Source organism: Myotis brandtii, unplaced genomic scaffold, assembly GCF_000412655.1.
Source record: "Myotis brandtii unplaced genomic scaffold, ASM41265v1 scaffold280, whole genome shotgun sequence".
In the NCBI taxonomy this organism is placed as follows: domain Eukaryota; kingdom Metazoa; phylum Chordata; class Mammalia; order Chiroptera; family Vespertilionidae; genus Myotis; species Myotis brandtii.
Window position 1 is genome coordinate 639390 of NW_005360677.1, and position 15671 is coordinate 655060.

The following is a 15671-nucleotide window of genomic DNA, read 5'->3' on the forward strand; positions in this document are numbered from 1 at the left end:
GGGGGGGGGGAGGGGCGGATGGGGGGGGGGGGTCAGGGAAGGGTCCTAAGGGTGGTGCAGCAGCAGAGTAACCCCAGCCTCTCTCTTCCAGGCCACTTTCGTGGCTGACTGGCGGAATTCGAATCGCTACCCTGCGGTTATTCTCTTCTACGTCAATGCGTGTTTCTTCGTGGGCAGCATTGGCTGGCTGGCCCAGTTCATGGACGGTGCCCGCCGGGAGATTGTCTGCCGGGCGGATGGCACCATGAGGCTTGGGGCAGCAGCAGAGTAACCCCAGCCTCTCTCTTCCAGGCCACTTTCGTGGCTGACTGGCGGAATTCGAATCGCTACCCTGCGGTTATTCTCTTCTACGTCAATGCGTGTTTCTTCGTGGGCAGCATTGGCTGGCTGGCCCAGTTCATGGACGGTGCCCGCCGGGAGATTGTCTGCCGGGCGGATGGCACCATGAGGCTTGGGGAGCCCACGTAGGTGACTTGGGGACCCAGAGGTGAGGGGAGGAAGGCTGAAATGTGTGTTTACCACAGAAGGGACAGGTTGGGCTTGACGCTGAGATTTCAGGGTAGGATTCAGCTCTGCCTTGTTGCATCCAAGGTTTCCAGCATTAGGACCTCGGTGTCCATCTGAGGACCCTGACTGTTTGCATCTGTTCAAAGGGGCCTCTTGTGTATCCCTCTTCAAATCTGACTGGGTCCTGTTTCCAAGCCCCGACTCCTAGGGAACCTCCCGGCCTTAGAGCCAAGGGTCTGGAGACAGGGTGAAGAGAGGGAGTGCAGCATGACCTCCCCAAGTGACACCCCACATGTGTGCATAGCTCCAACGAGACCCTGTCCTGCGTCATCATCTTTGTCATTGTGTACTACGCCCTGATGGCTGGCGTCGTCTGGTTTGTGGTCCTTACCTATGCCTGGCACACCTCCTTCAAAGCCCTGGGCACCACCTACCAGCCTCTCTCTGGCAAGACCTCCTACTTCCACCTGATCACGTGGTCACTCCCCTTTGTCCTCACTGTGGCTATCCTCGCTGTGGCCCAGGTACAGAAACTGGTCGGGGGCTGGGGTCCCGAGTGGGGTGGACTTGGCTGAGGGGCCAGTGACCGAATTTGCCCCTCCCACCCCTTCCTGCTGTAGGTGGATGGAGACTCGGTGAGCGGCATCTGTTTTGTGGGCTACAAGAACTACCGATACCGTGCCGGCTTCGTGCTGGCCCCCATTGGCCTGGTGCTCATCGTAGGAGGTTACTTCCTCATCCGAGGTGAGTGAGGACCCGACCAGGACTCTGGCAGCTAGCACGCTGAGCACCAGCGTTGTGAAAGCAGGAGCTCGACGCAGCCAACTCTGCTGCCTTCACGGTGGGGCCTCAGCCGGGTTGCACTGGGTGTTGGTGCTAAGTGGAAGGTGCCCCCTCTAGGCAGACACAGTACCTTCCTTGGGCACTTGGTGTGGGACAACACCTTTGTGTTGGCCGGAAAAGTGCACCCCTTTCTCACGGCTTGTTGAGAGGAGCCTGGGCTGGTTCCAACCTCTCCGCAGCTCTTGACCAGCGGCACTTATGTGGTGGGTAACCTACCCTGTCCACGTGAGCCAATTTGGGGCCTTCAGTCTAGTGCACTCACTCTGAAGTTATATATACGCTCAATGTTTTGGAGTTGGCTTCTCATCTCCCTCCTGCCCACAACACACACTCGCAGTTTTCACAACATGCACAGATTCTCTGTTCCCTAATTTCCCTGTCTCAATCTGCCACCTCCACAATAAGCCTTCCTATCTTCTTAGCTCATTTTTGTTGCGTGTTTTTTGTTGCTGTCGTTTCTTTTGGTAAGTTTCCATTTCCTCCCTCTGCAGAAGGTCAGCCTTCTGTGCAGCCCACCTCTTTTCCCTCTTTTTGGCTGTGTCTGGGCCTCTGATTTATGTTCTGTGTCGATGCTGTCCTGTTTGGTAGCCACTTGCCACATGTGGTGAAACTAGTCCAAATGGAGATGCGTCATATGTGTAAAATACACACTGCATCTCAAAGACATAGCACACTCATTAATAAGTTGTAATATGTTGAAATAATATGTGGAAATGATGATATAATGAACAGTGGTATACTTTTTATAAAATATATTGAAATCATTTTCACCTGTGTCCTTTTACTCTTTTAATGTGGCTTCTGGAAAATTTGAGATTATGTATGCAGCTCATATTATATTTCTATTGGACAGCACTGTTCTCAAGTCTCTTTTTATGCCTTTTCCAGCAGAACAGCTTTTTTTAAAAAAAATATGTTTTTATTGATTTCAGAGAGGAAAAGAGAGGGAGAGAGAGAAACATCGATGATGGGAGAGAATCGATGGTCAGCTGGTCAGCTGCCTCCTGCATGCCTCCTCCTGGAGGTTGAGCCGGGGCATGTACCCTTGAACCAGAATTGAACCCAGGACCCTTGAGTCCGCAGGCCGATGCTCTGTCCACTGAGCCAAATCAGCTGGGGCTCCAGCAGAACAGCTTTGACCTGACTGCCTTACTTAGGGATGGGCATGCCAGACACAAGGTGATTTCTTTCTCTTCTCTACTGTCCATCTGTGCTCTGCCCCCGTCTTTCACATACAAAACACGTCTGCCACCATCTGTGCTCCATTTCTCCGGTGTCTCCAGTTCCCCAAGCTTGACACCAGCACAGAAGTAATTAGACCCGGACTCCAGCGGCATGGGAGCCTCCCCTGTCACACCCCCCTCTCTCCCAGGAGAGTGGCCGCGCCCCACTAATATATGAGGTGTCCCTTCTGTCCAGGAGTTATGACTCTGTTCTCCATCAAGAGCAACCACCCTGGGCTACTGAGCGAGAAGGCTGCCAGCAAGATCAATGAGACCATGCTGCGCCTGGGTGAGTGGTCCCCTGGGCCCTTGGCCTGAGGAACTCTCCAGCCCAACACTGCACCCTCCTGGGGCTGTGGGACCTACAGGATAGGACCGTGGTCGGCAAACTGCAGCTCGCGAGCCACATGCGGCTCTCTGGCCCCTTGAGTGTGGCTCTTCCTAAGCCTTAGGAATACCCTAATTAAGTTAATAACAATGTACCTACCTATATAGTTTAAGTTTAAAACATTGGGTTCTCAAAAGAAATTTCAATCGTACTGTTGATATTTGGCTCTGTTGACTAATGAGTTTGCCGACCACTGGGATAGGGTCTTGGAGGATGTAGTAAGTCAGTGGCACAAGGAGCAGCCCTGGGGCAAGACAAGGCTGGTGTGTGTGTGTGTGTGTGTGTGTGTGTGTGTGTGTGTGTGCTGGTAGCAGCTCAAAAGAAGGGGACCTTCTTAGGTGGAAGAATTCAAGTTCATGCCCAGTCTGCTTCCTCATGTCCACTTCCCTCCCACTGGGCCTCCCACAGTTGCCTCAGGTGCCCTTCATGCCTTATTTTGGAGACTTCTGTTCTTGAACTGAGCCTAGCATGAGTTCACCCCAGACTCAGCTGTCTTTCAGGCCCCTGTGGGTCGAACACCCTCCTCCCCACCGCTGCTCCCACATCTGGGATTGGTAATACTCTGCCCACCCCTGGCCCTCCACAGGCATTTTTGGCTTCCTGGCCTTTGGCTTTGTGCTCATCACCTTCAGCTGCCACTTCTACGATTTCTTCAACCAGGCCGAGTGGGAGCGCAGCTTCCGGGACTATGTGCTGTGAGTGCAGGACTGGGTCTTGGGGACTTGGAGGCAGCTGGAGTCAGGACTGCAGGGGCAGCCTTCCTGTGCTGTCCGGCAGGGGTCTGCCCATCTTGTTCTGAGCACCCGAGATGTCAGTTGCTCTGTAACTTGCCAACATAGCAAACAGCCCTCAAGTTCCTGCTTAACTCTGCATCCCCATGGCGTTCTGGCTGGTGCATTTGTAACTGTTCAGAAGCCATCTCGTGTTTTGGCTTCTCTGACCGACTCTGTTGGCCACAGAAGTTGCTGTCTCCAATTCTCATGTACTCTTTTACACAACTTATTGGAGAGCCCTGCACAGAAGTAGTTACCTTTATGATAAGTCAACAGCCTGTTAATGCCTGCTAATTAGTCTGTGCTTTTTGTGTCACAACGAGGAGAATCTGAGAGATTAAGGCATCTGGGCTGTTGAAAGAAATGCAGCAACTACTGACACGAGGAACAGCAGTTGAAATGCCCATTAAAATGAATGCCAGTCCACATGGACTGCTTCAGACTCCTTTGAGGCTGCAGCTTGCAGTTTGGGAAGCTCTAAACTACACCCATGCCTGGGTCTCTACCCCAGAGATTTGATTTAATTGTCTGGGGTGTGGCCCACACATCAGGAGTTATTAAAAGCTCCCGGGGGAACTCTAATGAGCACCCAGGTTGTGAATCAGTGCTGTGGGGCTTAGTGATTGTCTGGGTACCCACCCAGGAGACCCAGAAAATCTCACCTGTCTACCACCCCTCACCACAGGTGCCAGGCCAATGTAACCATCGGGCTGCCCACCAAGAAGCCCATCCCTGACTGTGAAATCAAGAATCGCCCTAGCCTCTTGGTGGAGAAGATCAACCTGTTCGCCATGTTTGGAACCGGCATTGCCATGAGCACGTGGGTCTGGACCAAGGCCACGCTGCTCATCTGGAGACGCACCTGGTGCAGGTGGGGTCAGCAGCCAGCCCCATCTTAGTCTCTCATCCTCGGTTTCCCATGTCTCCCAGGATAGCCTTGGGCAGGTGTGATTTCTAAGGGTCTGTGGGAGCGCCTAAAGCTGACTTCTCTGTGTGGCTCACCACTGCCCCCTGGTGACACCTCCTGTCCTTGGGAGCACCAGCTAGGTGTGAGCCCACTGCCAGCATCTTTTAAAAGTGCAGTGATTTGAGAACTGGGCACACATGGGCCCTGCATTCTAGGCCTCCTCCTTTGCAGAGTAGACCTCTACTCCTCAGAGTCCTTGAGGAACCTGAGCCCCTCTGGAGGCTCCTGCCCTAGAGGGGATGGATTTGCTGTCTCAGGATTTGACGGGAAGTGGCTGCTCCGCATCCCCTCCCCCACCCCTGCTGCTCTCAGGTTGACGGGACAGAGTGATGACGAGCCCAAACGCATCAAGAAGAGCAAGATGATCGCCAAGGCCTTCTCCAAGCGGCGTGAGCTGCTGCAGAACCCAGGCCAGGAGCTCTCCTTCAGCATGCACACCGTCTCCCACGATGGGCCTGTGGGTGAGCTTTGGCCCCTTTCCTCCCCTGGAGCCACTTAACATCCACCACGCCCGCCCGGGCCCCATTCCCTCCCAGACTGTTTTGGAAGGCTCTGAGGAACACAGTGCTCCCTCCTCTCCGCAGAGTCCTTCCTTTCCAGTACCCTGCCCATCCCCAGCAGCTCTCCCTCTCTGCTTCTGTCCTGGGTTCAATAGTTGGTTTTGGTTCCCAGAGGACTCGTCTCCCTCCCCCTTCTCCTGTCTTCCCCAGCTGTTCCCCCTGGGCTAGAGTACGCCAGGCTTTCAGGAACTGGATTTCTGGCCTTTAGTGAGGCCCCACTTTTGCTCTGGGTGCCCAAGATGCCAACTGCTCTGTAACTTGGGAATGGGTGGGGATCACTGTGATCACCAGGGTGGGTTTTCTGTGGGAGGTGGAGTGGGAGCCATCGGCTGGGGGGGAGGTGAATGGTGCTGAATAAGGGAGAAGTGGTTGACTGCAAGGGAGGGGCAATCATGATTCCTTATCCTTTCCTTCCATCCCCACAGCGGGTTTGGCCTTTGACCTCAATGAGCCCTCCGCTGACGTGTCCTCTGCCTGGGCCCAGCATGTCACCAAGATGGTGGCTCGGAGAGGAGCCATACTGCCCCAGGATGTGTCTGTCACCCCTGTGGCAACTCCAGGTATAGGATTCAGGTCTCTGTAGGAAGGCGGGGGGCATAGAGGCTGGGGGTTACTGGGGCTGTGGTATCAGGGGCTGCCAGAAGGTGAGGGGGAAGGGAAGGCTGTGGAAGAACTAAAGTGTGGGGCTGAGGTCCTAGAGGCCTAGAGTTGTAGGTCCCAGACCTCAGAGTGGGGATCCAAGGCGAGAAGGGTGATGGGGACAGAGTCAGGGTCCCAGGCTCTTGTTCTCTCTCCCGTCATCAGTGCCCCCAGAGGAAAAAGCCAATCTGTGGCTGGTTGAGGCAGAAATCTCCCCAGAGCTGGAGAAGCGCCTGGGCCGGAAGAAGAAGCGGAGGAAGAGGAAGAAGGAGGTGTGTCCGCTGGTGCCACCCCCTGAGCTTCACCACCCCGCCCCTGCGTCTGCCTCCAGCGCTGTTCCTCGACTGCCCCAGCTGCCCCGGCAGAAATGCCTGGTGGCCGCCGGCGCCTGGGGAGCCGGAGAATCCTGCCGGCAGAGAGCCTGGACCCTGGTCTCCAACCCCTTCTGCCCAGAGCCCAGTCCTCTGCAGGATCCTTTTCTGCCCGGCCCCCCAGCCCCCACGGCCTGGGCGCAGGGCCGCCGGCAGGGACTGGGGCCCATTCACTCCCGTACCAACCTGATGGAGGCAGAGCTCATGGACGCAGACTCCGACTTCTAAGCCAGGAGAGCAGGACCCGGGACAGCAAATAGGAACAGATAGTGTTCTGAGGCTCTTCTTCCTCCCTGAGGTGCTTCCCCAGGATCTCGTCTTCCAGAGAACCCGAGGGCCCAGTGCCCTCCCAGGAAGGTTCTGTGTCTGGCTTATGGCAGAACTGTGGGAAAGAGCCTTGAAAATCCATGGGCGGGCCTCACCCAGAGAACAGCCCTGAACTTCAGGGCCCTTGTTTCTGCCCCACCAGGTGGCGTCTGGCTGGTAGCCCCAGTCTGCAGCAAGGTTACGGGGTGCACAGTTTCTGGTGAGGCAGCAATGGCGAGGGTAGGAGTGGCAGTACCCGGAATGGGCTGTGGTGGCCAGGGAGACAGCCAAACCTATGTCTGGCAGATGAGGGCTGGCTGCCCTTTCCTGTAATAGTGGGTACCAGGAAAGGGCACCCTCAGACCAAAATTGTTTATTGCATCATTAGCCCTTTGTCTAAGTGGGAACAGGGCTCCCTTCTCCCTCTTCCAGGTGGTTGTGGGGCTAGGAGTACCTACTCCTATAGGGGCTATCACCTCTCTTTACAGATGTCTGCCTGGCCCCACCCCAGGCCAGTAGCCCCGCCCATGTTCTCCTGCACCCTCCTTCCCTTTCCCATTTCAGTTCAACCAGGCCAACCTCTTCCTGTTCCCTGTTTGTTGATCAGGACCCAGAACTGCAGCCCCACCCCTCACCCCCGACTCGTGTTGCTGGACTCCATCTCCAAGAAAGAGATGGGTTCAGCTATAGAAGCAGTGAGTGGTGGGGAGTCCCTGGGTCTCCGAGACACATTGTCTCTCCCTGTGTCCATCCAGTGAGGGATGGATCCTCTGCCTTGAGGGGCTACGCTGGGAAGCTGCCGGAGCGTCAGGCAGGCAGGACAGCTTCCTTCAGCTTCCACGACTGGTGGGCGAAGAGATTTCCAACCCCGTATAGGCCTCCTGCATGTCTCCAAGGCCCCAGTGTCAAGAACCAGGCAGCAGGAAGTTTCAGGAGCTGGCTGGGTTCCAGATCGGGCATAGGGGTGGGGAGAAGAAAGATAAACAGTAAATAAAAGTTTTTTGTATAAACTCCTGGTGTGCTTCTTTTCCATAGGCCCCGGTCTCCACCGCACTGTTTACCTGGTCCTGATCTCATTGGTGTTCCACTCCTTCCTCGGGCTATTCTGAAAGGCCAGGAGCTTGGTGCTAATGAGGTCATGACTGACAGAAGTACTGGCAGTCCTTCCTGACTTGTCATTTCTATGTGGCCAAAAACTCTTCTGTGGCCACAGCGGCCTCACTGCCTACTGATCTTACTTGGTTAAGAACACATCTTGGGCAATGGGGGATAAAGACACATATGCAATACCTTAATCAATAAAGAAAATTTTTTTTAAAAAAAAACACAAAACACATCTTGCCCCTGAAATGACAATTGGACTCCTAATGTAGATGAACACGGCTCCTTGTGGCAATCCGGGCCCCACCTCTGGGGGCCTCTTGCTTTCAAGAGATGTCAGGGGGGCCCTAACCGGTTTGGCTCAGTGGATGGAGCGTCAGCGTTCAGACTGAAAGGTCCCAGTTCGATTCCAGTCAAGGGCATGTACCTTGGTTGCGGGCACATCCCCAGTAGGGAGTGTGCAGGAGGCAGCTGATCGATGTTTCTCTCTCATCGATGTTTCTAACTCTATCCCTCTCCCTTCCTCTCTGTGAAAAATCAATAAAATATATTTTTAAAAAAAGATGTCAGGGGGTCTAAGAGGAAGCTGTGCATCAGTCAAAGGAATTCAGATTTCCTTGAGGGAAGCCTGTTAGCCCCACTTCCTCCCCCCCAAAAATGTCCGTAGAAGACTGGGAACTATTTGGGTTGCAAGAACTCGAGATCATATGGAAAGGAGAGCTGTGGAAGAAGGGGTGGCACCCACACACTGGGAAGGTGTGGAATACTGACCAGACTCCTTTGGAGACTAAGGTCATGTGATGGGGAATAAGCATTTTGCCCAGAGGAAGGGGAACTAACTGGATTGATCTGATTTTATTCTAAGTATTTTACATGTATTTTATTAAAACAATAATAATAACTCTTATTGAAGGCTTGCTGGGCTGTCTCCCAAGTACTTCACATGCATTAACTGGAATCTCGCAACAGACCTTTGGAGCACTGTTAACAACCCCAAGGTTCTGAGACACAGAGTTCCAATAGTTTGCCCAAGGCCACACAGTAAATAGTAAAGCTTGGATTCCATTCCAACTCTGGCTCCACCGTTGGCTCTTGGGCACTGTGTGTTGCCTCTTGTTTAATTCAGAGGGACCAGAGGAGCTAGTTTTTTTCTAGAAATAAGCTCAGTGAGTCAAAATGACCTGCCCGCAACCTCACAGCTACTAAGTGACAGACACTGGGTCCAGGCTCTTCCTGATGGATCCAAACTCTTCACTCTCAGTTATGACGGTTGATTTGTCCTTCTGTCCAGGTTTCCTATGTTGTGTTCCCTCTGGCCGCACTGTATCCCTAGTTTACCTTGGTCATTCTGGTCATCACTCTTCTTTCAGCTGTAGTATTGCTAGTTTTTACCCTTTATCAGCAACAGTATTGAAAACAAAATTTATCAGTGTTGTCTAATGATTTTTTCTGAAATAAGAGACTACGTTAACAATTTTCTTCCTTCTTTTCATCTCCAAGGACATTCCCTCTGTCCCTTTTTTCTTTAGTGGTAACACTTATGTAAAGAATAGGGAATGGGATGTAGAAAGAGTTCATTCTAGGCTTTTAAAAGCTGAGAAATGTTACCTTTTTATGTCTAGCTGTGGAGGTGGACAGAGACTCCGCCACTAGAGGGCACTGTGAGCCCACCTTTTGTGAATGCAGAGGTTAGGCAGCAGCTGGAGTTCCAAAATCTTGCAGTATTTTTTATAGGAGCACCAGACCTTGTGACGGAGCCACAGAGCCCACTTTCCCGCCACAGCTCCTGAATTAGGACCCTCCCTGGAAGGAACACCTCAGGATCCAAGAGGAGCTTGGTTTGTGGGACTCCCTGTGGCCCAGCTGCTGCCCCGAGAAAAGGTCTCCATGTGTTCACTGCTCTGGCAGGCTCTTACCACTCATACTAAGTGCACGTCAAACTCACATTCGCTTGTGCTTCTTCCTAGATTGTGAGGCCCGCCTCTGTTGGTCCCAACTTTTCAGCAGTCTCTCCACTGCCTCATCCCTGCCTGTGCCTTAGCTTTATTTATTTATTGGGGGGGGGGCTTTTTAATCTAAGAAGTTAAAAGATATTTTAAAAAGCACAAAGAATGACTTAATAAACATTCACATTTCCACTATTCAGAAATAACAACTCATAAGATTATTTTCTCAGTCCTGGCTGGTGTGGCTCAGTTTGTTGGAGCATCATCCCATACACCGGAAGGTGGAGGGTTCAATTCCCACTCAGGGCACCATACCCAGGTTGTGGGTTTGATTCCCCAGGCTGGGGCACCTATGAGAGGGTGGCAACTAATGGATGTTTCTCTCTCACATCGATGTGTTTCCCTCTCTGAAATCAATGTTAAAATTGTTTTATCATATTTGCTTCTACCCTATTTTTTAAAAAATATGTTTTTATTGATTTGAGAGAAAGAGAGGGAGAGAGAGAGAAACATTGATTAGCCTCCTGCATGCCCCCTACAGGGGATTGAGCCTGCAACCAGGGCATGTGCCCTTACTGGAACTGGTGGTGACCTCTAGTGCATGGGATGATGCTCAGCCAACTGAGCTACACCGGCCAGGGCTCCACCCTATTTTTTAAAAAGAAATAAAATGTAACAGACTTAGCTAAACTCCTCTTTGTCCAAAACCCCATCCCATTCCCCTCTCCCCTCTCCTTCCTTGACAGAAAAACTACTGTTTGAGTTCAGTGGGGTTCCTTCCAGTTCATTATTATGCTTTTATATACAGGGTGGGACAAAAGTAGGCTTATGGTTATTCCTATGGAAAATAATATACTCATTAATAAATAACGATACAAGAATAAACTCTGTTTCTCATACTCACAACTGTAAACTACTCTCCAATATAAAAAATAAGGACTTAGATCTTTTTCATTCTTCACCCACAAGGAAGACAAAAAGAGGTAGAGTGGTGAGGAGCTCTTAGTAACAGCCTTTGAAAGTTGGAAAGAAAACGATGAGTGGAAATTTAGCAGACTTGAAAAAGCTCAAATCTTAGTCAACAGTAGAGAAATGTATATTGCAGCACCATCAAAAGGCTGTGAATTGAAGGGAGCAGGTGCTTCAGAAGGTAGAAATGAAAACAGGAGGGTGAAAATGAAAACTGATTCCCTACCTAACTCTGCACAGTTCGATGACTGTCCTACCCAATCTTGGCTGACTGTCAGTTTATTCTCTACAGAAGGCAAATGGAGGGCCTACAGTATTTGAAGGCATTATCTTCTAGATTCCAAAACTAATTTTAAGAAGTTCAACATCACCTGGGCCAGGTAGTTCAGTTGGTTACAGCATTGTCCCAATACACCAAGGTTGTGGGACCCCAAAGTTGCAGGTTTGATCTCTGGTTAGGGCACATACAAAAATCAATCAAACGCCCTAGCTGGTTTGGCTCAGTGGATAGAGCATCAGCCTATGGACTGAAAGGTCCCAGGTTCGATTGCAGTAAAGGGCATATGCCCGGGTTGCTGGCTCGATTCCCAGTAGAGGGCGTGTAGGAGGCAGCCAATCAATGATTCTCTCTCATCACTGATGTTTCTATCCCTCCTCTCCCTTCCTCTCTGAAATCAAAATAAATATATATATTAAAAAGTCAATCAATGAGTACATTGGAAGAACAAATTGATGTCTTTCTCCCTCTGTCTCTCTAAATGTAATAAATAAAAAAATTTAAAAAGAAGTTCAGTACTTTCTGACACTTGAGCCTTTGTTAAAATGTTTCCTTGATCCACTCCAGACATTTGAAGGATCATCTCTTTGTCCCAAAATTTTGAAATTTTACATGCTGTATGTTAATATAGGTCTATTTTCACCTATTAGGCTCAGCTCCTAATGGTCCCTTTCATTCTGGATATTCTCATCTTTCAATTTGGGGAAATTGTTTGAATAATTTCTTTGATTAGCATCCCCCCTCCATTTTCTTTGTTGTCTCTTTTTGGCTTTCATATAATTCAGTTGTTGAACTTCCTGGACTGACTCTCTAACTCATTTCTCCTTCCTTCCTTCCTTCCTTCCTTCCTTCCTTCCTTCCTTCCTTCCTTCCTTTCTCTCTCTCTCTCTCTCTCTCTCTCTCTCTCTCTCTCTCTCTTCCTTTCAGTCTTTTTGGAAATTGAAAGAAAGACTTAATGGAGATCTGAAAAAAATTTCCTAAAAGACCAAACTTTTCCAGAAAATTGTAGCCGCACAATGCATTTCATTTATCATGTTATAATATGAATTAGACACAAATATAAAAACCGTAAGTCTGGCTGGTGTGGCTCCATGGTTGAGTGTTGGCCTATGAGTTAAGAGATCATGGTTCGATTCCCCATCTAGGCACATGCCTGGGTTTTGGGCTCAATCCCCATTGTGGGTCATGCAGGAGGCAGCTGATCAATGATTCTCTCTCATCATTGATGTTTCTATCTCTTTCTCCCTTCCTCTCTGAAATCAATAAAAATATAAAAAAAATAAAAACCATAAAATAAGCCATCATTCAACAATCTGAGCAAAGATAAAATGCATCTTTCCTATTTTTAATTTTTTTATTGAGTTTTAAATTTTTTCTGCTAGAATGCTTTCACTTTGAAGTTCTCATTTATTTTTCTGAATGTTCACTTCTTGAAATAGCATATTCTTTCACAAATACAATTATCTTCAGTCTCTGGGGATACTAATAATTTTTTTTTTTGGTCTTGATTTCTTTTTCTTTCTTTTCTTTTTTTTATTAATAATTTTTATTTCTTGAAGTATTACAAAGAGTATTACATATGTCTCCTCCCCCCCCCTTGACATTTGATTTCTTTTTCATGCACAGCCTGTTTCCTCAAGTTATTTATTTACATTTTTCTGTTTTCTTATGTTGGTCTCTGTCTTCATATATCTGGTGACTTTGTCCATCTGCTCGTACTTGAGTATGACATTAATGATTCTCCAGAAACTCTGTTAACATGGGTATGGTCTTTACCAAGGGAGATGCGGCTGGCCTATTTCCTTATGAAACTCTCATGTTAATATCTTCAAGTTTTCTCTCTTTGATTTATCAGACACTTCAGAGAAGTTCTTTTAATTTCCTTCAGGAAAGATACATTCAAGCCTGCTAGGGTCTGGAAGCTGAAAGAGCCAGTGAGGGAAAAAGGACCTATGGTTTAAATATTTAATAAACTAAATAGTTAATAAACTTGTGCTTAGTTGCCGTGTTTCCAGTATGCTATCTCCATCTTTAATTGTGCTTAATGTCCCTCAGTAACAAAGATGGCAGAAACAGCAACTGGGTAAGGATGAAGTTAAGAATGGCTAAGAAGTGTGCCCTGTTGTTTGACCCAATCAGTGGACATTGCCTGAATATTAGTTTCTTTCCAGTCCTCCGACTCCTTATATTTTGTAACCACATCCCACTGAAGAACTAATTCATCCCCTTAGTAATCAATTCTAGTGGGAGTCCAGGTAGGCAGCTGCTGCCTGTGAGTTCCAACATATGCCAGGTGGCTGTACAGAGCTCCCTTGTGCATTAGAGAGAAGAAAGAAATTAGTTATAGAGCTGCTAATCCCTGCCCTGACAGCTGGAAGATGAAGCTCTGTGCTGGTTCTTTACAACAGGAAGGAAATTCTGAAAGCCAGAGTGTGGAGAGGAAGCTTAAGAAAGTCCTTGTGAGCCCTAACCGGTTTGGCTCAGTGGATAGAGCGTCGACCTGCGGACTGAACGGTCCCAGGTTCGATTCCGGTCAAGGGCACGTACCTTGGCTGAGGGCACATCCCCAGTGGGGGGTGTGCAAGGAGGCAGCCGATCAATGATTCTCTCATCGATGTTTCTAACTCTCTATCCTTTTCCCTTCCTCTCTGTAAAAGATCAATAAAATCTATATATATATATAAAAAAAAGAAAGTCCTTGTGTCTGGTGTACTTGTGGGCTTTGCAGAAATGGCAATGCTCAGATGCCTTCCAATACATAGCATCAGGCACAACTCTGAAGACCAGGGTATGAGACTCCATTCAGGGAAGGACAACTCCACAAATGAACAGATTTCCAAGAAAGGAGTAGCACAGGGAAGATGAAGGCAGGCGAAATTCTGTAGGACAGATGGAGCTTCTCCTCTCCTTCTTGCCAGGGAATAAAATAGTTACTTCAAAGACTAGATGTCTAGTGGCCTTCTGGGGTTGTCAGGGCTATCACTCTCTGAGCAACCATAAACTATAAGATCCCTTTTAACTTAGTTTCTCTGAGAATACAGAAAAAAATAACCTATCCCATAATCTGTTACCCAGAGTGACCTGCATTTTAATGTCTTTTGTTTTTTTCAAGTTTTATTTACATAGTTAAAATCTTATGGAATGTGCAATGTTGTCTCCTGCTTTTTAGTTTACTATGTTATCATAAGCTCTCATTTCTCTTTATCATTAAAAAAAGTTCTTGGCAAACTTAATATTAAAGGCTGTAACCCTCTATTGTTGGACATTAAAGGAGTTTCACATACCCCTTTTGTTATTAAAAATAAAGCCACCATACACATTTTTGCTTGTATACCTTCTAAAATAAATGTCAAACTTAAAATAATACAGAAAGGAACACAGAAAGTTAAAAAAAAAATCACCCCAAATCCCATCACTTAACATAGTCATTGTTTAGAAAGGTGGTGTGGCTGGAGCTTCGCTGGTCTCACAATGTCTGCCATTTTCAATTTTCAGAGTCTGGTGACTGCATTTACTGCTGTTTGTAAGTCCCTGCTTATATAAATTCTTGGCACCCAGCCTCCTGAACAGAAATAAAACTGGATTGGTGGGTATATTTTGGAAGTGAGTCAGAATTGGTGAGCTGGAAGAGTCCTTATATTGCAGTATGCTGGAGATGGCCTTCAGCATCCTCTTCACACAGTAGCTCGGGAAAATACCTGGATTTAATTGCCATCAGATTTCAATATGAAAAGGGGACGTATCTTCAGAAAATAATTGAAAGAATGGTTAACCCTTTTATCTCTGAACATTGAATTTGATAAATTTCCAGCTGCTGTTCTTTATTTTTTTATTGGAGCAACGTTCTATATAAATAATCAGGATGTAAACATTTAATACTCAAAGAATTTGTAACAATCAATCTCAGTAATGTCACTACAATATTACTAGTACATTCTGTAAATGTCATTCTGTTGTGTCAGATACCAGTTTTTAGTTAGGTATCTCTTAGACACATAGTAGAAAACAAAATTGGTAAATTCTTCAAGTTCTTTTCACTGTGATTTGGAAATGCTATTTTTATAGAATGAGACCTTAAAAAATCAGTATTCACACTGCAGTTAACATTCCTCTATGCTGACTGATTTATCTTAATTTCAGATGATTTCTTTAGTAGAATTAATAGGTCAAAAGACTTGGTCTCATTTAAAGAAACGCGAAATTCCACTGCCCTGAAATCTCTAATGATACCTTACTTCTTTTGGACTGATTTTTAAACTTCCAGACCCACACAGTGTCAGAAATTGCCACAGCAGGAATATTATTCCTTCTAAAAACAATGTCATTTACGTTTGGGAAGGTGTCAGAGTACCGATTTCACAGAATCAGGAAAATGAAGCAACTTCAAGCTTGAGGAAGGCTTTCTTCTCACGTGATGCCTCCACTTTGCCTTTAAATGCCTGCTCACGTGATAGCAAACCTGCGCGCGCGCGCACAGGAAATTCACGCAGTCGGGTCATTCCTCCCCCACCTTCCCAACCCTAGGGTTTCTGGTGTTCACTCCAGGAAACCGTCACTCCTCCGGAGACTTTCTCTTCCTTATCCCCTTCCTTGTGTCAGCTATTTTCACGCCTTTCCTTTCCGTGAGTCGCCGGCCCTAGAGCTCTATATCTCCTACAGAATCCAACTTGCCGGAGGAAGGGGGACGGAAACTACAACTCCCAGGGGGCGTCGCGGGCAGCGCCCTCGACGGCGCGCAGTGTCGGTCGGGGGCTGAGGTCCCACGGTCCTTCCACCGCGTGCGTCCGGGAGCAAGCGCACT

The 15671-nt window shown here is 48.2% G+C and overlaps 1 protein-coding gene and 1 pseudogene across 1 annotated transcript in view; both read left to right on the top strand.

Moving 5' to 3' along the window:
- Positions 1 to 7587, top strand: part of SMO (smoothened, frizzled class receptor) — a 22676-nt gene extending 15089 nt beyond the window's left edge. Inside the window, exons 5-13 of the mRNA XM_005868967.2 lie at positions 292 to 464; positions 812 to 1031; positions 1128 to 1251; positions 2770 to 2862; positions 3548 to 3656; positions 4420 to 4605; positions 5014 to 5162; positions 5687 to 5821; positions 6066 to 7587. Coding sequence (XP_005869029.1) covers positions 292 to 464; positions 812 to 1031; positions 1128 to 1251; positions 2770 to 2862; positions 3548 to 3656; positions 4420 to 4605; positions 5014 to 5162; positions 5687 to 5821; positions 6066 to 6499 — 1623 coding nt within the window. The 3' untranslated portion in view covers positions 6500 to 7587. The remainder of the gene's footprint in view (positions 1 to 291; positions 465 to 811; positions 1032 to 1127; positions 1252 to 2769; positions 2863 to 3547; positions 3657 to 4419; positions 4606 to 5013; positions 5163 to 5686; positions 5822 to 6065) is intronic.
- Positions 7588 to 14341: 6754 nt separating this feature from the next.
- LOC102258716 lies at positions 14342 to 14572 on the top strand (annotated as a pseudogene).
- The last annotated feature ends 1099 nt before the right edge of the window (positions 14573 to 15671 follow it).